The sequence below is a fragment of the Onychostruthus taczanowskii genome, unplaced genomic scaffold (genome assembly GCF_017590055.1).
Source record: "Onychostruthus taczanowskii isolate IOZ18803 unplaced genomic scaffold, ASM1759005v1 scaffold40, whole genome shotgun sequence".
NCBI lineage: Eukaryota > Metazoa > Chordata > Aves > Passeriformes > Passeridae > Onychostruthus > Onychostruthus taczanowskii.
The window spans coordinates 4,927,458-4,948,246 of NW_024501460.1; the positions used below are offsets into that span (position 1 = coordinate 4,927,458).

The 20,789-nt window shown below is 49.4% G+C and overlaps 1 protein-coding gene across 1 annotated transcript; it reads left to right on the forward strand.

Moving 5' to 3' along the window:
- The first annotated feature begins 9,003 nt into the window (after positions 1-9,003).
- NRN1 (neuritin 1) lies at positions 9,004-17,669 on the forward strand. The gene is made up of 3 exons (XM_041413199.1): positions 9,004-9,249; positions 13,421-13,565; positions 16,329-17,669. The coding sequence occupies exons 1-3, from the start codon at positions 9,195-9,197 to the stop codon at positions 16,558-16,560; spliced, it is 432 nt and encodes a 143-aa protein (XP_041269133.1). The 5' UTR covers positions 9,004-9,194; the 3' UTR covers positions 16,561-17,669.
- The last annotated feature ends 3,120 nt before the right edge of the window (positions 17,670-20,789 follow it).

Consider the following 20,789-nt stretch of genomic DNA (forward strand, 5'->3'; position numbering starts at 1 on the left):
TGTGTGTTTATTAAGGGTAGAAGCTGATGTCACTGTGAGACATGGCATCCATGAACCTAAATTCCCTTTAGCCATGCTTACCTCCCCTGCTCAGCCTGGTAATCCCAACTGCAGAATTCCCCTCAAGAAAAAAAAACAAAACCAAAAACAAAAAACAAAACCAAAAAAAAAAAAAAAAAAAAAAACCAACAAAAAAAAAAAAAAACAAAAACAAAAACAAAAACAAAAACAAAAACAAAAACAAAAAAACCAAAAAAAAAAAAAAACCAAAAAAAAAAAAAAAAACCAAAAAAAACCCACCCAAATCCAAGCTGTGGATTGCAGGGAACCCAGTTATGATACCAGAGCTGAAATCTGGGCACTGAGGCTGCTAGAGTAAGTTTGCTAGTGAATTTCCCAAATTTTTTTTTTTTTTTTATGTTTTGGGGAAATTAGCTGGAGAGACTGGAAAATTCACAAGCACCTCATATGCTTCTAAGTAAGTGTAAACACCTGGGTATGCTCACTGATAAGTTTAACAGCTTCTGTAGGAAGTCACTAGCTGTTCAAACATGTAATTATATGTTAACAAGCTTAACAGGGCAAAAAATAACAATGATTCAATAAGTGGAATATGGGATGCTTTTCTTCCTTGTTTTCCTGCAGATTGGAGGCAGCATATGTACCTTTACTTGTCCAATTTAAAAAATAAAATAAAATGACCTTTTAGGAGCCCTTCAGCAGTTTGACAATTTTGTCGTTCTAGTTCTTTCAACAATCAGATGGACTCAAGAGCAATGTTATTTCCTGGCCAGGAGAGTGTGGAGCAAGCTATGACTTCTCACATAACCTGCTTCCTTGGACTCCTGAAATTCATACTGCACCAGCAGTGCTTTTCCCAGATGACAATTCAAAGCCTAGAGAGCTTTGGGTTTTACCCTATTTAAAAATAAATACATGCTAATTATGGGACAAAAGTAAAAAATCTCCATTCTACTGTGCTGTGCAATTCTGCTGCTTGGCATGGGCAGAGGGTTCAATGCACCTTTGCTGTGAGCAATGGGGAGGGCTGAAAAGGAAAAATCAATGCCATTTCTTGTTCAATTAAGTTCATTGTGATTCAGAACCACCTCCTCACACTGCAGAGCCTGCAAGAGATCAGTGCTGCAATCACTACCTTTTAACAGCTTGTGTTCTCCGTCTGGACTGCACAAGTCACTCACTGGCAGGGCATCAGTCTCTGAGAAAAAGGAAAAATGGGGGAAAGAAGAAAAACCTCCTTACGGGACCCTCTGAAATACATTGTCGTGAATCACGGGTCTTCAGGTGGGCAATTCACCAGGGGAAGAGAGGGAAGTTTTCTCAGTGAGTCATTTTATTTAGATGTCAGAACTACTGCTGTCTTTTTACCCTTCAGTAAAAAGTTCGCTCTCCTTGCTGCCTGGATGAGAAATATCTGCAATACCTATCGTGCTGCTTGGTCTTGCTCAGGCTAAGCTGTGTGATGGTCTGGCTCAAAGACTTTTGGAAGTCAACAGAAAGATTCTGAGGACTCTGTTGGACTACTGCTCAGATCAGCCCAGAAATCAGGGGCTATCAAGAGGTCATGACAAAGGATTTTTAGGGGCTCTCCCTCCCTCTCCTTCACTTTCAGTGTTCTGAGGCAACTGTGAAAAAAAGTCTGTGCAGTAGAATGGGTAACGTGGAGAGTTTCTAATCCCAAGCCCCATCCTGCTGAGGATGCCAAGGTGTACCATGGTGCAGGGTGCCCCCTCAATGCCAGCACCAGCACTGGCACATCACAGGCCTGCTCAGCACCTCCCAAAAGAGGAGCCCAGGATGCTTGTGAGCATGTCTCACTCTAGTGACAGGACAGACAAACTGCAGCAGCCTGCCTCTTCCCAGCCTGCCTTTAATTGCTACTGCCTGCTCCCCAGCTGGAGGGGCTTGTCCAGGGCCCTTGGGGTTCAGTCCCCAAATCACTAGCGTCTAGCAGAGCAAACAGTTCATTACAAAACCCAAAGATGAGAATGATCAGGGATGGCAGAGGCAGAGAACAACATAGGAGAAGTAACTCCTTAATGTTACTAGGCAAAGGTCTTTGGTGCTCACAAACATGGTTTTAGGTCCTGAATGCATCTAAACTAATGGCAATGAAACACCTTATTTCACAGCCATCCACATCCCCTTCCAGCCACTTTATTGCACTGCTACATCATGCTCAGGAACAAGACAAGTCCTCCAGGAGGCTCCTGGCTGTCTGGTGCTCTTATGCACCCACAAACAGCAGCTTGGAACTTCTCTTGACTTTTCCAGCTGCAATCACCTGCATGGCAGTCGACACATGACAGTGATATTTGAGCTAATTGTGCCAACTGGGGCATGCACAAAGCAAATGTGGCCCAAATGCAGCTGCTGAAGAAGGATGTTCTTTAATGAATGCGTGCTTCTCTGCTCAAGTCATGCCTTTGTGAAATCACTTTGCAGTTCACATCAGGAAGAAGCTTTCTAGTCAGATTTACAGGACTTATCTCTGACCTTTCCCAGTTTCCAGTGTCAAAAATAGGTTCCTGAAGCTAATAGTAGAGATGGGGGATGAAGAGGTTACCTGTTATCAGCATCCTTGCAAATCAGACTGCTGATGCATGTGTTTCCTTGTCACAGAGCCTTTTTCATCTTTGTATACATTCTTCTTCCCAGATTTCATCCTTTCTAGGAAAGTGAGATCTCGCCTGAAGTTCTTGCAATGCCCTGAGTGGCTGAACATCTGTCCTAGCAATGTTCTCATCAGCCCACAATTAATTAACACATTGGTTTCCTGCTCCCTAAAGCCCCAAGTTCCCCAGAAATTTTGGTTTTCATGACTAAGGACTGATGAAGAAAAATGTTGAAGCAATATCTTCCTATGATAGCTGGAAATCTGATAAGGTTGGTTCTTTAAATATGTATTTATGGTTTTTTTCTAGAACAAATCATATTGACTGTTACAAAGAGAAAACAGAGTGGTATTTCAGTTATTGAAGTCCTACTGTAACTGAAGGTTAATAGCTGCTGTGGCAGTAGATACTCTATAAATCAATGGCAGAAACACGTGAATCAGAATATCACCCCACTGAGGTACATCCCTTCTCACTGTGGTCAATAGAAGTTGTGCTGCCAACGTCCATGGAAGCAGGAAATGTTCACATGTCAGCAAATTTTAATACTAGTTATTGATACATATTGAGGGTATAGGCTTTATGCACCCAGTTTTTGTTCTGACAATGGCACTGTTTACTCCGGAATTGAAGTTTGGTTCTGAACCAAGATCCAGAGTTTGGTTATTGGCATTTGCAACCAGAGAGGCTGAAATTATCTTAATGCCATGGGACTACACTCAAAGTTATTACCAGGCACTCAGGATGACAAGTATCTGGGCCAAGGTGTTGGTTAAGGATGTAAGAGTGAACAGCAGCTCTGGCATGTTACCTACAGCTCATGACAAACCTTCCCATTCCTCACGTGATGTGGATTTCACCATAAGGAAGCAGTCACTGGAACAACCTCCAAAAGGATGGGGTAGACTCCCCAGCATTGGAGGTTTCTAAGACATGACTGGACAGGGTGCTAGATAATCCCATCTAGATTCCCTTTTCCATCCAAGGTTGGACCAGATGATCTCTGGAGGTCTCTTCCAACCTGAGTTGTCTTATGGTACCGTGTTCTATTACAATAGGAATTCTGGATGCCAGGAAATCCACCCATACAGATCTTTACACGGCCATTTTCCAAGTCTATATACTTCCCTGTAGCCTATAATCAAAAGTTCACTACACTTGCCATCAAAGTGAAAAAAACCCCAAATGTTGGTTTTAGGGTTCTGCTTCTTGAAGGAAAACTTCAGTGGTAAAGATGCCAGGAGCTGATACTGCTTTTCTTCTGAGACTGCTTTAGTGAAGCCACCCCACTCTTTTGAAACATCCACAGGCACCTTAAGCAAATCATGTGTTGCAAACATAATTGTAGTGGGTGTGAACTCCATCTGGCTCGGGAAGCACAGGCTGGCATACCTCCCCTCAGCTCGCCTGGGCTCAGCAGCAGAGCCAGTGCCACCATCCCATAGAAAGGGGTCACGCTCATAGCAGCACTTTGAGTGCATGCACAGGCACCCTCCTAAAAATACATCCCAGAGGAGTGCAGCTGAATGCAAACACTGCTCTTTCTGTAATAGATAGCTCTTTCCTCACTGGATTGGCTGGCACAAGCTGATCATGGTCAAATGATGCCTTGGTTTTTGAGTCTGTTTTTTAAAAGAAAGAAAGTACTGAAGAATGAACACAGACAGAGACTGAGCTTTTCAAATGAACATAGAGGAGCCTGGCATTCTGGTATTCCCCTCTGAAAATCACAGAAGCTGGGCCTGAAGTTTCCATTATTCTGATCACTTTCTCAGTTTATATCAGATCATGTTTTTAATGTTTCAAATAGGTTGCAAATAACTTAACCAGCATTTTTCATTTTTAAAGAGATTTAGTATCAAGCAATAATGTCCCTATTACATCCACTCAGCCATACACTTTTTCTATTCCAATTTTGTATTTGAAACCAGAGCAACAGTTCACATTTCAGAAATATATGAAATTTATATAAGTACTTAGGTACTAATTTTTAGAGAGATGTGGTGCAAATTCTGGTGCATAACTTTAATTTTTTATGCTTATCTAAAGTCAGACATGTCCAGCCAGTAATGAAGCCAGGTGTCTAAAGAAGAAGACCACCCAAAAACCCCTTTAGAATTCTAGCTGTTAGCAAAAGGTATTTCTTTAATCCTACCTGACACATTTTCAGTGGGTTCTCATCATTTTTCTGCTTAAATATAATCTTGGAGGATCATACTTTGAACAGCTATTCATTTATCAGCTAGGTTTGATATTTGCATGTATTTTTCTGCCTGGCCACCTTGCTCTAGGGAAGGTAGCAGCTGAGGACTGGGACCCGCGGCAGGAGCAAGGACAGCCGCCTCTGCAGGACGGTAAGGCTGTCACTCATCCATCCCTCCTCCTCAGGAGACCCTCCAGGCAGGAGGGTGCGGAGCAGAAGCCACTGGCTCCTGTTTCCATCAGCTTCTCCAGGGCCAGGTCTCTGGCTGACAGTGAGGGAGAGAAAAAGCAAGCGGTCACCTCCTGGTAGAGGCAGTGTTACTGCAGGATGAGCTAACAGCGGATACATTGCTCAACACCCATGGGAGGGAGGGACTTTTTAAATATCACCGTGATCACTGGACCCTCCCCTTCAACCTGAGACGACGCTTTGAATAAATCAGTCTCTGACTGACAGCACCAAAGATTTAGTTTTTATCCCTATTACTAGCCTGAAAACATGAAATAAAAAGCCCATGGTGTGAGCTGTTTGAAGAGGTATTTTGCATTTTAAAAAAGGGATGACGTGAAAAAGAATTTGTGGGGATACAGACAGCTTTGCTGGGGAAAGCATCTCTCTGTTACCTTGAGCCGGCTGCCTCTTTTGAGTTTCAGCCATGACAGTCAGCCAGCCAAAAAACTAAACGAGAAAACACATCCTCTAAACGTGGTGGGTCCCCTTGTGGTAGATAATTTCTGTGGAGCTAAGCTGGAATTTCTGTGGAGCTAAGCTGGAATTAAATCATCTGCCCAGCACACTGCTCTGTGCCTGGCAGCAGCAGCACAGGGCTGCCCACCCAAACATCCACGCAGCCCTTGGGCGCACGGAGCAGCCCACGCCGTGCCCGTCGCTATCTCTGGCACAGCTAAATCTGGCCAGCAGCCGTGGGCTCTGCCCGTCTGCCTCCGCCACGGCAGCAGCACACGCCACCACGGCATGACATGGCAGCCAACCCTCACAAGTGGAGCATGAGCCTCCTGCTGCTGCCAGCGTGGAGAGCTTTTTCTTAAAAACAAGGGCAAAATCGTGCTGATGAGAAAATTGTCCTAACAGGAACTGAGCGGGGCACCGTCAGACGTTCCTCTCCTTAATCGCAGACTGATGTTTCTCAGAGGCAGGCTGATATTCAAGCACCTTCTAAAACATGATACCTTCTAATATCAGGTTGTGGGGAAAATAAAGAAAAAAAAGGACAGTCTGATAAACAACTGTCCCCACTTCATCCTGCTCCCCGGCTCCGATAGAGCTGAGAGTGCTGCTATTTGAGATGGGCAGAAACTGCTGGCTTGTGTTCAGAATCTATAGTGCAGTGGGCCCCTTCCTGGGGCAGGGAAGGTGGTAAGACTGGAGTCAGGCTTGAATTTCAGACAGATCTGGAGTGCCACAGAAGTCAAGAACATTTAGAGGAATTTGGCCAGACCCTTTTCTCCTCTGTAATTGATGCCTCTAGCTGTGAGATCTCTTTTTGTTGTTGCTTGGCCAGAAATCACCTAGAAATGCCTATTCTTATGAGACTTGTGGCCAGATTGCCAGAGGCTACATTCATTTCGGCAGTGATAGACATATCAAAAGCCAGATATTAAACTCTTCCTGATTGTGCATTGGAAACTGCCCCAAAGTTAATTTCAAAGCAGATTTGCAGAGTGTAATATTCAACCCAAGCCTCTTGGAGCCAGCCTGACATTTAACCTGAAGCTATAGCTTGTCTGCCCTAAGAAAAAAAGAAGAAAAAAAAAAAAAAAAAAAAAAGGAGCAGTCAAAATCCTAGCAGATATGTATATAAATCAATAAGAAATAATAAACCAATAAACAAATGCAGTTATCAGTAGGGCAGAGCAGTAAAATGAAAAATTCGTCTGGATGCAGCCTCCACAATCTGGCGCTCCTGCAAAGGTGTCTTGTCCTTCTTAACAGCGAACACAGCCATAAATGGCCAAGCTGCCAAGACCTGAAAAGTCCAATGTTTATGCCCATGTACCTCAACCAACACCCCTTTCATCCTCTTCCTTTTTTATGCTGATAATGCACCAACTGTGAGATATAAAAGGTCTTTTGGGCTATCAAACCCACGGGCTCCACATTTTGATAACTGCTTCAATCTCTCTTATGTGTTATAAAAGCCCTTATCACCACGGCAGCAAAGAGCTGGGTAAAAGTGTTTTGCCTCAGCTTCATCTTAAACTCAAAACTTTTGCTGCTTTGAAGGAGAACTTTGTGCACAGTACAAAGCTTAGACTTCACCTCCTTGACACTGCCAATGTCTTCAGGAGGGTGTAAAAGACAAGCCTACTCTGGGCTGCTGCTTTATGGTGGAGTGAATGGAAGGGCAAGCTGCCAGGGGACACAGCCCCTGGCCTGTTCCTTGCACTTCATTCACTACCATGTGCCCGCGTGCTGAGCTGGCTCTGAGAGCTGGCTGAAAATGAACCCTTTCTTTTTTTTTTTTTTTTTTTTTTTTTTTTTTTTTAATTCCTCAGATTAGTTTTCAGCCAGCTCTGTCCTCTAATTCTTCTCTCTGTCCATAGTGGAAATCTATAAATAGGAAGAAAAGGTGGAACTGAAGGAAATTATGGGAAGGCACAGAGGTGGCAAGCCAGCGTTTTTCATCTGCAGGGCCCAGCTGACGGCTGGCGTAGTTATCCAAAATTACCCTTGCCTTTGAGTTGGAGAAACAGAGCCTGGGGGTTCATGATGGCTTTGAGGGGATGCACATGCAGGCTGCCACTGCACACGTTAGGGAGACCTAAGAGGCAGTGGCATTCACCAGCACTATTTTGTGAATGGAGCTCTCAGCCAGGAAGCTTTCCCTCTTGTCCTCCAGTTTCTTTATTCTTAGTTGCACTGTCATTTAACCCCCTGCAATCCCTCTCCTTGCCGGGTGGCTGCATTTGCAGCCCATGGGAGTCGTGAGTACCCGGCCTGGCAGCTGCTGTCATTCAGGTCTGAATATTGACACGAGTGGTTTGTAAAAGAGAGGGACCGATAGCTGGTCCAGGACCCTGCAGCACAGCCAGCACAGCAGGACTGCAGACCTGGAGCGAACTGGGAGGAATGGAAGCCAACAGCAATTTTCACTCTGACGAGCCCCCTGGAGATGGGTGATGAAGGTCAGGGCTGAGCTGGGCAAGGGGGGAAACTGTGCAGTGCAAGAGCCACGGGAGAAGGCTGTAGGGGTTTTTGCTGATTACTTTGGCTGGGAGAAACCCATGCTGGCACCTTGAGGTCCCTCTCGTGCTGCTGGAGAGGATGGCCTTGAGGACAGTCCCGGGTGACAGGGTACCCCAGAACAAGCCTTATCCCCGGCAGGGCTCATCGGAGCCTCGGGCGGCCCCATGCCCTCCACGCAGCCCCATCACACCTGTAGCCCGTCCCCAGAGGATGGGGTGCGATGGCTGGGTGCCATGGTCCCAGCAGCAGGACAGCCCCACCGCGACTCCCCCGGGCTGTCCCACGCGTGACCCCGTTCTCCACGCCACCCTCTGCGGTGTCACCGCCGGGCTGCTGCCGCCGGGACTGAACGCCGGCAAAAAGGCCGGGAGAGACCATTCCCCCTCCTTCCCCGCTCCCCCCAAACCTCAGCCCGAGGGTGACGTCATGGTGGGGGAGGGGCGGGCAGGGGGAGGGGACCCCCGCACGTCCCTGTCCCCCTGCACGCTGCGCAGCGCGGGGGCCGGGCCGGCCAGCCCCGACGGGGCGGCCCCGGGGGCGGGGGGGTTCTGCCGTGCTATCCCCACCCCCGGGGGGCGGCTCCTCCGTGTGCGTGTCTGTGTGTGCGTCTGTGTGTCTGTGTGTCTGTGTCTGTGTGTCCCCTCCCGCCCCCGCAGCGCTCCCGCCCCCGGGGGGACGGTCCCGGCTGCCGCCCCCATCGCCACCACACGGGGCAGGAGGAACGCGGGGAGCGGGGGGAGTTTCTCGGCGATTTATGGGGCGGGGGGACACGGGGAGAGCGAGTAAATCCAGCCTGTGATGCCTATAAATGGCGCTCCTCTTCCAAGGTGCACATTTATAAAAAAAAAAATAAGAAGGGGGGAAAAAAACCCGGTCGGTGTCATCCCCCCACGTCAGGGCCGGTGGTGGGCGTGAGGCTGTACTTCCTCCGCCCCCTCCTAATGGAGCGAACCATTCCCAGCCAGCCTTCCTCGCCCTCTCCCGCTGCCTCCCTCTTCCTCTCCTTCTCCTCTTGTCTCCCCCCCTTGTCTGCAAAGTCCTCCGCTGCTCGGAACTTGTTGGCAATGTCTATTTTTCAGCTTTCCCCCACGTTCTCCAAAGTAACTATTTAAAGATCTGCAGCCGCAAATGGTTTTACTAAATGTAGGATGGGACTTAAGTTGAACGGCAGTTATATTTCTCTGATCCTTGCTGTGCAGATAGGTAAGTGGACTGCCAAATTCCGTGTCAAGTTGTGCGCGCCCCAGCCCGGCTGATGCATGCAGGAGCGGAGCGCCGGGATAACCCGCGCGGGGGGCCGCGGTGCGGGCGGCGGGACCCCGCGCTCCGCTCCCCGCCTTCCCTTCGCGGCCGCAGCTCCGCGTTCCGGCACGCTCTCAAGGCAAGGGAGTCCGCAGGAAAGGGAGCCGGTTTACTGATTTCTGGTAAACCACTTTTGGTTTTCGTTTTTGCTAAAGTGGTGCATGCTCACTCATACTTCGCTTTTTATTTTCCCTCCGCCTCTTCTTCCTTCTTTTCCCTCCTTTTCTCTCGGTCCCCACGAGCGGTTGCGTTTGTATCTGGTTTTCGGATGTCCCCTTCATTCCCTTCCACTTACAGTTTGGTGACTCCAGTGCTAAGAAATTTTCCTCCCCTCCCCGAGGGACAGAGAAATAAGAACGGAGACAAAATGTCTTGCGAGAGATCTAGCTGGAAAGTTTTTTTTTGCAGAAAATCTGGGGGACAAGCAAAGGTCTCCCTTTGGGAACCAGAACGTTTTCCCATTCGTAGAGCATCTTAAAACCAAAGAAAACCCATCACTAAATTAAAGGAAATAATTAATGCAGCGATTAAACAAATAAAAATTACTTTAAAAAATCGCGGGGTCCCACCGCCCAGTCGTTAATTTTGTGCTTGGAGAAGACCTGTCAAAAATCGAGCAGGTCCAAAAAAATTCTATATATGCTGTTACTTAAAATAGAACAGGTTTCTTTCCATGCCGGTGTGTATTTTGTGTGCTTGTTGCCGGTTTTGTTCAATATCTTGGGGGTTTTGCCGGTTGCTTTTGTTGGTTTGCTCTCGGATTCATTTTATACGTTTCTTTCCTGAGATTTTTTTTTTTGTTACGGACATTAAACAATCTCCAAGTTAATGACCACTTTGGTCCTGTATAGGCAAATTTTAAAGATTATCTGCTGGATATGTAGATTCCCGAGCATGATCCAAAACTGGGTTTTAATGAAAAAGGAATTAAAGCACGTCTTTTATTATCTAGACTGTCAGGTGTGAAGAGCCCTTTGAAAATATTTCCCTGCAAAGGAATTCTGATACAATAAAAAAAAAAAAAAATTAGCTCGGCATTGCTATTTAGAGGTCCTTTTGCTCGGTCACACTCCTCTCCAGAAAACCTCTGCAGAATTTTATGGGTAACAAAGAAAGAAGAAGGAAAAAAAATGAGGGGAGAATTAGAAAGGGAGGCAAAAAAAGAAAACCTTGAACATTTCTTGATCTAATAAAAGGGGGGGTGGGGGGGTGAAGAAATAGTGCAACGAAATGTTGACCTCTGGGAAATGTGGTTAAATGATGCAAACCCCTACATTCGTATTACCATTCCATTTTAAATAAGGCTGAACTCTTCACAAGGCCAGTTTTTTGTACTGTCACAGAAAGAAGGGGGGAGGCTTTATTTGGATGTTATCCTTAATTTCAATCCTTGCAATTTTTGTTTGTGTGTTCGTTCATTCATTTGGAGGAGGAGGAGGAAGATTTTCTTTCTGTTGTGTTTATTTGGTTCAGCCGAGGATGGATTTTATTTCAAATTTCAAAAGGCAGCTAGAGTCGCTGGGAAATGCCTTTCCCGGGCTGGCATGAGCATGAGCAGTCATTTGGAAAGTTACCCCCAGACACTGCTGCACACCGAGGGGATGGTGGCGGTGCGGTGGCTTTGCGGTGCCCTGAAAGGGGACAGCTCTGAAGCTCGTGGAGGGCTTTTCTGCTCTCTGCTCCTCCTTCGGTATTTAGGGTAACCTTCCCCCCACCTCCTCCACACCTCCCCACCCCCGGAATCAGATTCTGGTTGTCGGTGTGGGGTTTGCGAAGGGCCACCTGCTTTGCCCCGTCCCCGGTAAAGGCTCGTGTGAAATGGATGCTCGGCTCGTTCCCAAAATGTCTATGCAACGGGACTTAAAAAAAAAAAAAAAAAAGAGGGGGGGGGGGGGGCAGGGGGGAGTATTTATTTATTTATTTATTTAGGATTTAGGCATAGGAGATTGGAGCTGTCCGAAATCCCTGACATTTTGGGAGGTGACCGAGCTGGGAGTTGGGGTGGGCTCAGTCTCCGCGGAAGGGACAGGAGGAATAGACCAGCCGCAGGACCGGGAGAACGGGGAATGGGTTTCGGGAGGGGGCCCGGTCCGTCACGGAGGGCTCCTGCGGTCCTGCTGCATTGCACATTGCTGCACACTGCTGTCTTTGAGTGGCGGTGCGGGTGTGGAAGGTCGTGGAAACGGCAAGGCACAAGCGACCTAGTTCATGAGAAATCCCGTTGTCTTTGAATCAGACAGGAACAGTGTCTATCCGCTTTTGCTTTTTTCCTTTTTTCCCCCCCCCTTCCTTTTATATATATATATATATATATATATATATATATATATATGTTTAATTTATTGGCGGGGTTTGGGGCAGCTTAGAGTCGGGGATACCCCGTGCGGAGGCAGCGGCACGGGCAGACAGGGCCGGGCTGCCCTTCGGGGGCGAGGGATGCTCGGCTCACCACTGGTCCCAAACGTGACCCCCGCCAACCCCTCCCGCCTCCCCTGGCCCCAGCCTGGGGCAGGGCTCCTCTTCGAACCCCGGATTTTCAGCACAGCCCCACACTTTTTTGCAGAAATTCCTGGCAACTCCCCCTCCACTGTAGCTGCCGGAGCGAGATGGCGCGGGTTTTATAGGACATGGTTTTACCCTCGGGATGGTCTTCGATTCGTCTCTATTTGTTTGCCTGGCTTTTTTTTTTTTTTTTTTTTTTTTTTTTTTTTTTTTTTTTTCTATCGTAGCCAATGTCTGGAGCCTGCCGGGGGTTTGATGTGGCGGCTGGTGCTGGTGTGTGTGTGTGTGTGTAGAGGGGAGTGGCCACCAAGTCATGTTAGCGATGAAACAAACGGCAAGAGGAGGATTTGGGTTGAAACTGTCTCTTCTGGAGTCAGCCATTTAGCTTGTAACCGGTACCCGGCAAGGAAACACACACACACACACCCCGTCACAGCTATTCCCTAGGGACACGATGCGGGAGGCGTCCCCACCCGACGCCCGACGGTGTGGGCGGCAAGGGGCTCCTCCTCAAGGGACGGGGGAAGCCCCTTCCCGCCCCCGCTGGCCGCAGCGACATCCCCCGGGCCTGGGGACACCGCGGCGTCCCCGGCTCCCGCCGCGGGCAGGAGAGCGGCTGGCAGCCAGCCCCTCGCCGTGCCCGGGTACCCCCGCCCGCCGTGCGGCTGCGGCGTGTGCGGGATGCCGAGCGGCGGCACAGGCCTTGCTCGGGTCCCACGTCCCGTCCCGTCCCGTGTCCTCTCGGGCACGCAGGAGGAGCCCGTAACTCATTTTCTTCCCGCCTTTGCAGGCGGTTGTTCTTGTGTTGGTTCCTGTTGCGCTGAACCGGATGCCCTTGGCTGGAGCCATCCCGAGAGATGCCTGGGCAGCGGGTTTGGGGGTGCGGGGCCGGTCCCGCCCTGCCGCCCCCAGCACAGGCACTGCCGGGTGGGCACCCCCGCAGCTGTCTGCGTGATTTCGCTGTCCCTTCTTTGAGTGTCTCTACCGCAGATCTTTCTAGCGATTTTATTATTATTATTATTATTATTATTATTATTATTATTATTATTATTATTATTATTATTGTTATTATTAATTTAATTTAATTTTTTCCCCGCTGCACCTTGCGCGGTGTTTGCCCAGCGACCTGGGCAATAGGGAGCGTGTGCGTGTGCGTGCGCCTGCGTTTGTACGGAGAAACGCTCCTGCTGCTTCCAGGAGGAATTTTCTAACAAAGGATCAAGTCCGGGGGGAAGCAGGCAGCGCATCTCCACCTCCCCTCCTCCTCTCCCCTTAAAGAAAAAAAAAAAAGGGAGGGAAAAAAAGGGAAAAAATTTAATGAAAGCAACGCCGCTAATCCACAGACACCGAACCCTCCGGTACTAAAAACGAAAAGGGCGAAAAGCCCCTGGCTCACCTCCTCGAGTGCGATGGCGAGCCTGGCTCCGTCCCACCGCCCCTCTCCTGCCCCGGGTCGCGCTTTTAGCAAGGGCTGGGGGCGGGCGGGGGGAGGAGAAGGGAAGGGGCGAGTCGGGGGCGGCGGGCCGGGGGCGGGGGCCGGCGGTGCTGACCTGTGCCCCTGCCCCCGCAGCGTACCTGGTGCAGGCGGTGAGAGCGGCGGGGCGGTGCGATGCGGTCTTTAGGGGCTTCTCGGATTGTTTGCTGCGGCTGGGCGATAACATGGCCAACTACCCGCAGGACCTGGACGACAAGAGAAATCTCCAAACGATCTGCGCGTAGGTCTTTCCTCTCTTCTTCGGGGCCGCGGGGGGACAGTGGGGGTCACCCGGGGCTGGGCAAGGGGGGCGAGGCTGAATGGTGGCGGGAAGGAGGGAAGGAACACAAGTAAAGCGGGGTTACGCTCTGGGGCTGGATTCTCCGCTCCAGGGTCCCTCCAAGCTCACTGCCACAGGGACAGACCGGGCTTGGGGAACAGCGAAGTCTGGAGGGAATTTTTTACAACGTCTTTTTTTTTTTTTTTCCTTTCTTTCTTTCTTTTTTTGCCTCTGTGAATCTGAGGTTTGTTTGTTTTGGTTTGGGTTTTCTTTCTTTCTTTCTTTCTTTCGTTCTTTCTTTCTTTCTTTCTTTCGTTCTTTCTTTCTTTCTTTCTTTCGTTCTTTCTTTCTTTCTTTCTTTCGTTCTTTCTTTCTTTCTTTCTTTCGCTTTCTTCCCTGGTTTGTTTTCTCAGCCCTTGTTCTTTTTGGTTTTGTTTGGTTTTGTTTTTGTTTTTTCTTTTCCCTAATTAGCTTCTCTTACGTATTCTTTCCCTTGCCCCGATCTGCACTGGGGTGCTGACATTAGCTGCCCGGGGATCGTTATCCCTTTCCTTATTGCTGCCTGTGGGACACGCTCACCCGGCTGGCTCCGGGCTCCCCCCGAGGCCGGTGCGAGGCTGCCCACCCCGGCCGGGCACAGCCGGCGCTGGGGAGGGGGCCCCTCGGAAAACAAAACGTAATTAAATAGGGAAGAGCCCTGTCATGATATGAATCGCCCAGCGGCAGAGAGGCGGCCGTCCCAGCGCCAGCTCTCTCCTGCCACCTCCATGGCCCCAGGAAAACCCATTTGCCACCAGTTTCGACTTGCCCCTGGCACAGAAGGGACAAGAAGGAAAGGGCAACGATAAAGGATGATGATGATAATAATAATAATAATAATAATAATAATAATAATAATAATAATAATAGCAATAACAACAGCAACAAAAATATTAAGAGGAGAAAAAGAGCTCGCCTTGCAAAATCATGTCCCGCACAGGGAAGAAAAGTCGAGCATTTTCGATATGTCTGGGAGGAAAAAGAAAAAAAACTGCCACAAAACAACAAAACAAAAAACCCCAAACCCAAACCACACACATTTAAAAAAAAAAAAAAAATTTTTCAGTGTAAAACCCACCCGTTTAAAAAACCCAACAAAAAAAAAAAAAAAAAGAAGAAAAAAATAAATATTTAGAAACGAGATAGTATCTTTAGACATAAATAAGTTTAGAATAGTTTTGGGTTTTTATTTTGCTCCGCAAAAATCAGGAAACAAAAGACATGAAATGGGAAGGTGAGAAGAAAAGGAAAGGAAAGGAAAGGAAAGGAAAGGAAAGGAAAGGAAAGGAAAGGAAAGGAAAAAGAGGAAGTGTGAAGAGACTCTGTAACACTCCTCTGTCCTAGAGATTTCTGAGTCAAACCCCTAAAAAGGCTGGCACTTCTCTGTAAATGCTGGGCTGAGGTTTACTTTGTGTCCTGGAACAGAAATAAATACCCAGGGGCAGCAGGGTCCTGATATGGTATCTTATGCTCTCGAGTGCCAGATCAAATGTGATCCTGATCTCTAAAGATAATTATTTTCCAAGAAAGACCCTTTTCCTGACCACCTTCCACCATCCGATTGCCTTCGCCCTGTGCCGGGATGTGTATTGAAAAAAGATGGTGAAAGATTTAATTTTCCTTTGGGAGATGCAATTACAGCAGAAATACTGCAGGAGAGGCACACTCTCAGACTGTGGCTTCTCAGTATCTCATTATTTATTACAAATGTAGCAAACATTGGGAGTCTACAACCAGCTTAGAGTGCTCATAAATTAGAGGCAGTAAGACTACTTTGGAAAAAAAAATTAAAACAAAGAAAAAAAATCAAGACCCAGTTTCGCAGACGTCTGCCTTGAGGCGTGGGGGAAGTAGAAGGCGGAGGGCAGATTCGGGGTGATTTTCGATAACTCAGACATGGAGAGGAAAAATAGCCCACTACCCTCCCCATGCGGTCCGTGGAACGAAGGGTGTCTGCCCCGGCGACAAACGCGGGTCCAGTCCCCGTGAAGAAAGGAATTGAAAAAAAAAAAAAAAGAAAAGAAAAAAAGAAAAAAAAAAAAAAAGAAGGCAAATTTGTGCGAATAGCTGGAGATTATCCTGGTAAAGCGAATCTCTTCCCTGCCTATAGACCCCTGGCCATGGATCAGGGGTCGCTCCCCCTGCAGTGCTGCGGGTCGGTGCGAGGCTCCCAGAAGTGGAAAATGCTCCTTCTTCCTTCTCCTACCCTTCCTGCTTCTCCTACTCTTCCTCCTTGAGCTTTTCCTGCAGTAAGGGCCTTTTTCTGCCCCGGGGAATACCTCCCGGGGGCTTCTACACCGCACTCCAAAGGGTGCCTTTCCCACCCCCATCTTTCCCACCGGTGACGAGAAACCCTCGGGACGAGCCCGCGGGTTCCTGGGCTGGCTCCTGGAAGCCGAGGGGTGCGTGTCCCCTCCCCCCGTCAGGCAAAGACCCCTCCGCCAGAAACCCAGCAGAGCAATTTTTGCAGCACCCTGACAGGGCTGGCGCCGAAGGCGGGGTTGGGGATGGGGGGGACCCCCGAACCCTCAGGCAGCGGCTCCTCCCCGCCGGCCCAGCCTCCCTTTTCGGCACGCCCGGCTGGCTCCGCCGGCGGAGGAGGGGGCGGCGGGCCCGAGGGGCGGCTCCTCCCCGGGAAGGTGGGTGCGAGCCTCTTTTGACGCCGGCTGCTCTCCCTTGCTGCAGGTACTGGGATGATTTCCACGCCTGCACCCTCACAGCGCTCACCGATTGCCAGGAAGGAGCGACAGACCTCTGGGAGAAATTGAGACGGGAATCCAAAAACCTCGATTTCCAAGGCAGCTTATTTGAACTGTGCGGAGGCGGCAGCGGCGCGGCACCGTCCCTCCTCCCGCCGGCCTTGCCCCTGCTCCTGGCGGCTCTGTGGGCCGCCCTAGTGACCTGGCTGCCTTTCTAGGGGGGCGAGCACACTCACACCCACACCCTCTCCATGTGCTGGATCTATAGAGGAAGTGTCCATCCGTTGCTTTGGGGACGTTGTGCTTTTCTGTGGTTGATGATGATGATGATGGTGGTGGTGGTGGCTGATGATGGTGAAACACCCATGTAGGACTGTGGAAGCGTTCTCCCTTTTTTTTTTTCTTTTTTTTTTTTTTTTTTTTTTTTTTTTTTTTTTTCTTTTTTGTGTTTTATTTGCCAAATCTTACCAAACAGGCAGCGGCGCGCAGCCCAAATCGGACCTCAGCTTTACTATCGCTTCGAATCAAAAATAGAGAAAAATATAAAGAAACTAACTCGAGCCCTCGTTGTGCAAACGCAATCTCAGGAACGGCTCTGGGCCACCTACTGCTAAGGCTGTAACCGGCCGGGTACCTCCCGGCGAGCCACGGGCTCCGCTAAAAATGTGGCAGTGTGCGAGGCGAGAACAAAAACCGCAGACAGGAAAAGGCACTGGCGAGAAATCCAAGGTAGATGTCCACGTGTGAAGCATATGGTGAATAATTCACAATCTCTCATCTTTCCTCCACAGTCGCTTGTGTTTTTTTGGTCATTCCACTGGAAAAAAAAATTAAAAATAAATAAAAAAGAACATTTTTCCTCAAGGGGAAAAGAGAGCGAGAGAGGGAGAGAAAGAGAGGGAAACGAACAGCTAAGGAAGGAAGGAGCAAGAGAAAGAAAGACGTATCTAAATGCCCGGAGGAATGACGGAATGCTGCTAACATCTCTGAGAGTTTACCTTTACTTGCTGTTCGAAGGCATCTTTCCGAATTCACTGCCTTTAATTTTTTCCTCCTCTTTGTTTTAGATGTTACACATAACAGTAAAATACCTGAATATCCAACCGTAGAGATCACAAAAAGGGGGCTTAAATGTAAACCTAAAGGAAAAAAAAAAAATAACAACAAAATGATTTTGAAAAAAAAAAAAAGAGCCTTGATTTTAAAAGAGAAGAAAAATGTAATTTAAACAAGAGTTTATTATAAAGTCAATTCAGCAAAAAAATAACAAAAAAAGATTTGCTACAAAGTATAGACAGAAGTATAAAATAAAAATTATTGTTTGAAATGAGGGTGTCGTCCTTTTTATAAAATATGCCGAGAGTATCTTGGAAAGGACAGGACTTTTAAGGCAAGGAAGTCTAAATCTTGAACCCATCCCTTGACGAACACGGCAATTTCAGTTCAAACAAGGACAGGGTGCCTCAATGGCTTAGTCGAAGCCTTTCTCTCTCTCTCTTTTTTTTTTTTTTTTTTTTTTTTTTCCCCTCTTCTTACTTTCCCCTTTCTTTTGCTCCTTAAAAATAATGCTGTAAATCCTCCCACCCTCCTCCTCCTCCTCCCGCCGAAGCCGCGCACCGCAGCAGCCCCGTTTTCCCGGGAGCGGCGCAGGGAGCCCCGGGAGCGGGGGCGGGCGGCGGGGCTCTCCCGCGGGCGCGGAGCGCTGCCGAGCCCCGGCCGAGGGAAGGCAGCAACCACCATTAAGGAGGAGGCTGCGGAGCCGGAGCCGGGGCGCAGAGGAGCCCTTTCATAATTAATAAGGCAGCTCAGCCGAAGGAGCAAGGGGAAGGGGGGACGGGGTATTGATTTCGCAGCAGAAGCTGCTCTAACCTCGGCTATTTATAGACGCCCGATGCCTTTATAAAGAAATACACATCAAATAGTGAACACGTCCTTTTTACTTATAAGAGGAGAGCCCAGCTGGCGATCGGGGGTGGGTGGGTGGGTGAGTGGGCGATGGGGAGGTAGGGACCACGAATTGGTGCGAGGTGATTTATTCAGCTGGGGAGCCGTTGCCTGTGCGATAGCTCTCCTTTGCCAATGTGTAGGGTGGCAGAGTCTCTCCTTCGCCCCCTCTCCCTGCTCCCTCCTTTCCCAAGGTCCGCAATGTAATGTGTAAGCAATAGCAAATGTAACAGTTCATAAATCAAACAGTGGGTCGCAAGCCAATCTGCATTTCCCAAACGGATTGAATCTCAGCAACGAATGTGCTCAGGAACTGGAGCCAGGCGCCTTTACCACTGGAAGCAATGTTGATTTTTTAATGATAAAATACATTATGCGTGTGTTGGGGGGGCTTTGCAGAGCTCAGCCTCGCTTCGGCAGACACAGGTCTGCTTGAATTTCGTTTTGCTTTGGCCTCCCTCTAGATTCAATCCCCACCAACACCAAAGAAAAAGGAAAACCCTGGAGAGCAGAGCTTTGTTTAAATGGTTTGGGTTATTTTCCCTCCCCACAGAGGATCTAGACCTAAATTGATTTTTTCTGTGCACATCTCTGTATTCATGAGGTCAGGCGCTGCTGTTATGGTTTCCTGTAGCACGAAATGCCAGATGCCGAGGAGAGAGGGGAGAGGAAGCCCTTGCTGGGGTACCAGGGGCTCCTCAGCTTGCTGCGTGTGCCGGCTGAGCCCAGGGGTTCCCCTCCAGCCGCCGGCAAAGCGCCCCGCTCCGCCCAGGGGCGCCCGGGCGCCGGTCCCGCCCGCTGCCGGCATCCCCCTGCTCGGCTCCGGGCGTGCTCCCGCCGCCGCCCCCGCCTTCCCGGCTGCTGGACGGTGCCCGTCCGTCGGAGCTCGATGGAAGGGAGCCTGCCAGCTTTCCCTCACCCCACAGAAGAAAGCTGAAACGCCCTAATAAGGGGGCGATTTCCAGCTCATTAGCGGACTCGAGTTATTTTCGTGTGAAGTTCAATTACTAATGAATAATCTCCCTGTAATTAGCACATCCCCCAATTAACCCTCCGTTGAGGAGAATAACTAACGGTGGCAAACCAGTGAAAAACAGTGGAGCTGGTGGGGAGGGTGCCCGGTGGTCGTTCCTGGCCCCCTTTCCTCCCTTCTGTGTCCTCCTGAACTCTGCTGTTTTGGGCTAATAATTGTCGGGAGCTCACCCCAGGAGCACAGGCCGGCCACCGGGCCTGCCGAGCTAGCCGGGATGCACTAGCCTGCATTGCAGCCCGGGATTTCCCGCACAGGCGGCAGGACGGCAGCAAACTCCGGTCTCGCCTGCTCAGCTCCCCCTGGACAAACTGACAAGCGAGGCTATTCCCGCCTGCAGCTCCGTGGTTTTTTTCGGGGAGCACGAGCAACCAACAAACTCGCCCTTCCCTCCCGCCCGTTCATTTTATAAGAGCCCCCCAATGCGCAAGGCATTGCTTGCTCCCTTTTCTGCTCCTTTCAAGGGCCGCTTCTGAAGCCTGAGTGCCATGGTCGATTTTATGTATTTAATTTTCTCGACCGCAGGGATGGATGGTTGCTCTGCCTTGCCATGTTGTGTGGGCAAGGAAACATGAGCCCTCCGCCAAGTCCCAGAAAAGGACTGAGTGTACTGGACTTGCCTCCTGCCGCCTTGCACCTGTAGGGTTTGTAAAGGCTGCGGGAAAGGCTGGGCTGTCTCTTGCCAGGCTGGTCCCGCTGCCCCAGGCAGCGGCTGCTGTAGCAGGAGCTGGAAGAGGTTCAAGCCTCTAACATCCCTTCTTAACTCCCGGAAAAACGTGAGCTGGTGAACTGGAGAGGGGAAAAACGCAACAGAAGAGCGTTTAAACCCTGACAGTGACCACAGTAAAATTATCTCTTCTGCATAAAAGAAAATGGGCACACACACACGCATAAAGGGGAAAAAAACCCAACAAAACAAAACATAAATGCAGATCAACAGGAAAAACCCGCAGCTGAAACAAAAGACAAGCCAGTGCATTTCTAGCTGGCTGGATAATGAGGAAGAGTTGCAGCCATTGCGGCTCTGCCTGCCCTAATTCCTATTCCCAGCTCCGACTGAGCAACCGCAGCCCCGCAGTCCCCGGAGGGCTGCAGAGCGCTGGCTCCTTCCTCCCCGGCAGCGCTGGATGCACCCGTGCTTGGCCTGCGGCTGCTCTCCTGCTGTCTCCCTCCCTCCCTTCCTCCCCCTTTTAGCAGCCTGGCTGAGCCCTGCAGGGAGAGCTGCACCTTGGCCCGGCTCGGGCTGCCCTCCGACACGGCGAGACCCTGCCAGCACTGGGCTGAGGTGGTGGCAGTCGATTATTTTTGCTTTAAGGGAGAAAAAAAAAAATAGAAGGAGACCTTTTCCCATCTGTTCAAAGGCTGTAACAGGGAGATGGAGTGGGCCTGTGCTGGGAGCAAAAGCTTGAGCCAGGACACACAAAACAGGAAATATCTGAGTGGTAGTGAGAGCAAACTGGTTGGTGCTTATGG

What these genes read in the sequence shown, in the direction of transcription:
- NRN1 (XM_041413199.1), top strand. Translation starts at nt 9,195, where the DNA reads ATGGGACTTAAGTTGAACGGCAGTTATATTTCTCTGATCCTTGCTGTG. An exon ending in GATCCTTGCTGTGCAGATAG is followed by an intron (nt 9,250 to 13,420) that starts GTAAGTGGACTG and finishes CTGCCCCCGCAG; the next exon opens with CGTACCTGGTGCAGGCGGTG. An exon ending in AATCTCCAAACGATCTGCGC is followed by an intron (nt 13,566 to 16,328) that starts GTAGGTCTTTCC and finishes CCCTTGCTGCAG; the next exon opens with GTACTGGGATGATTTCCACG.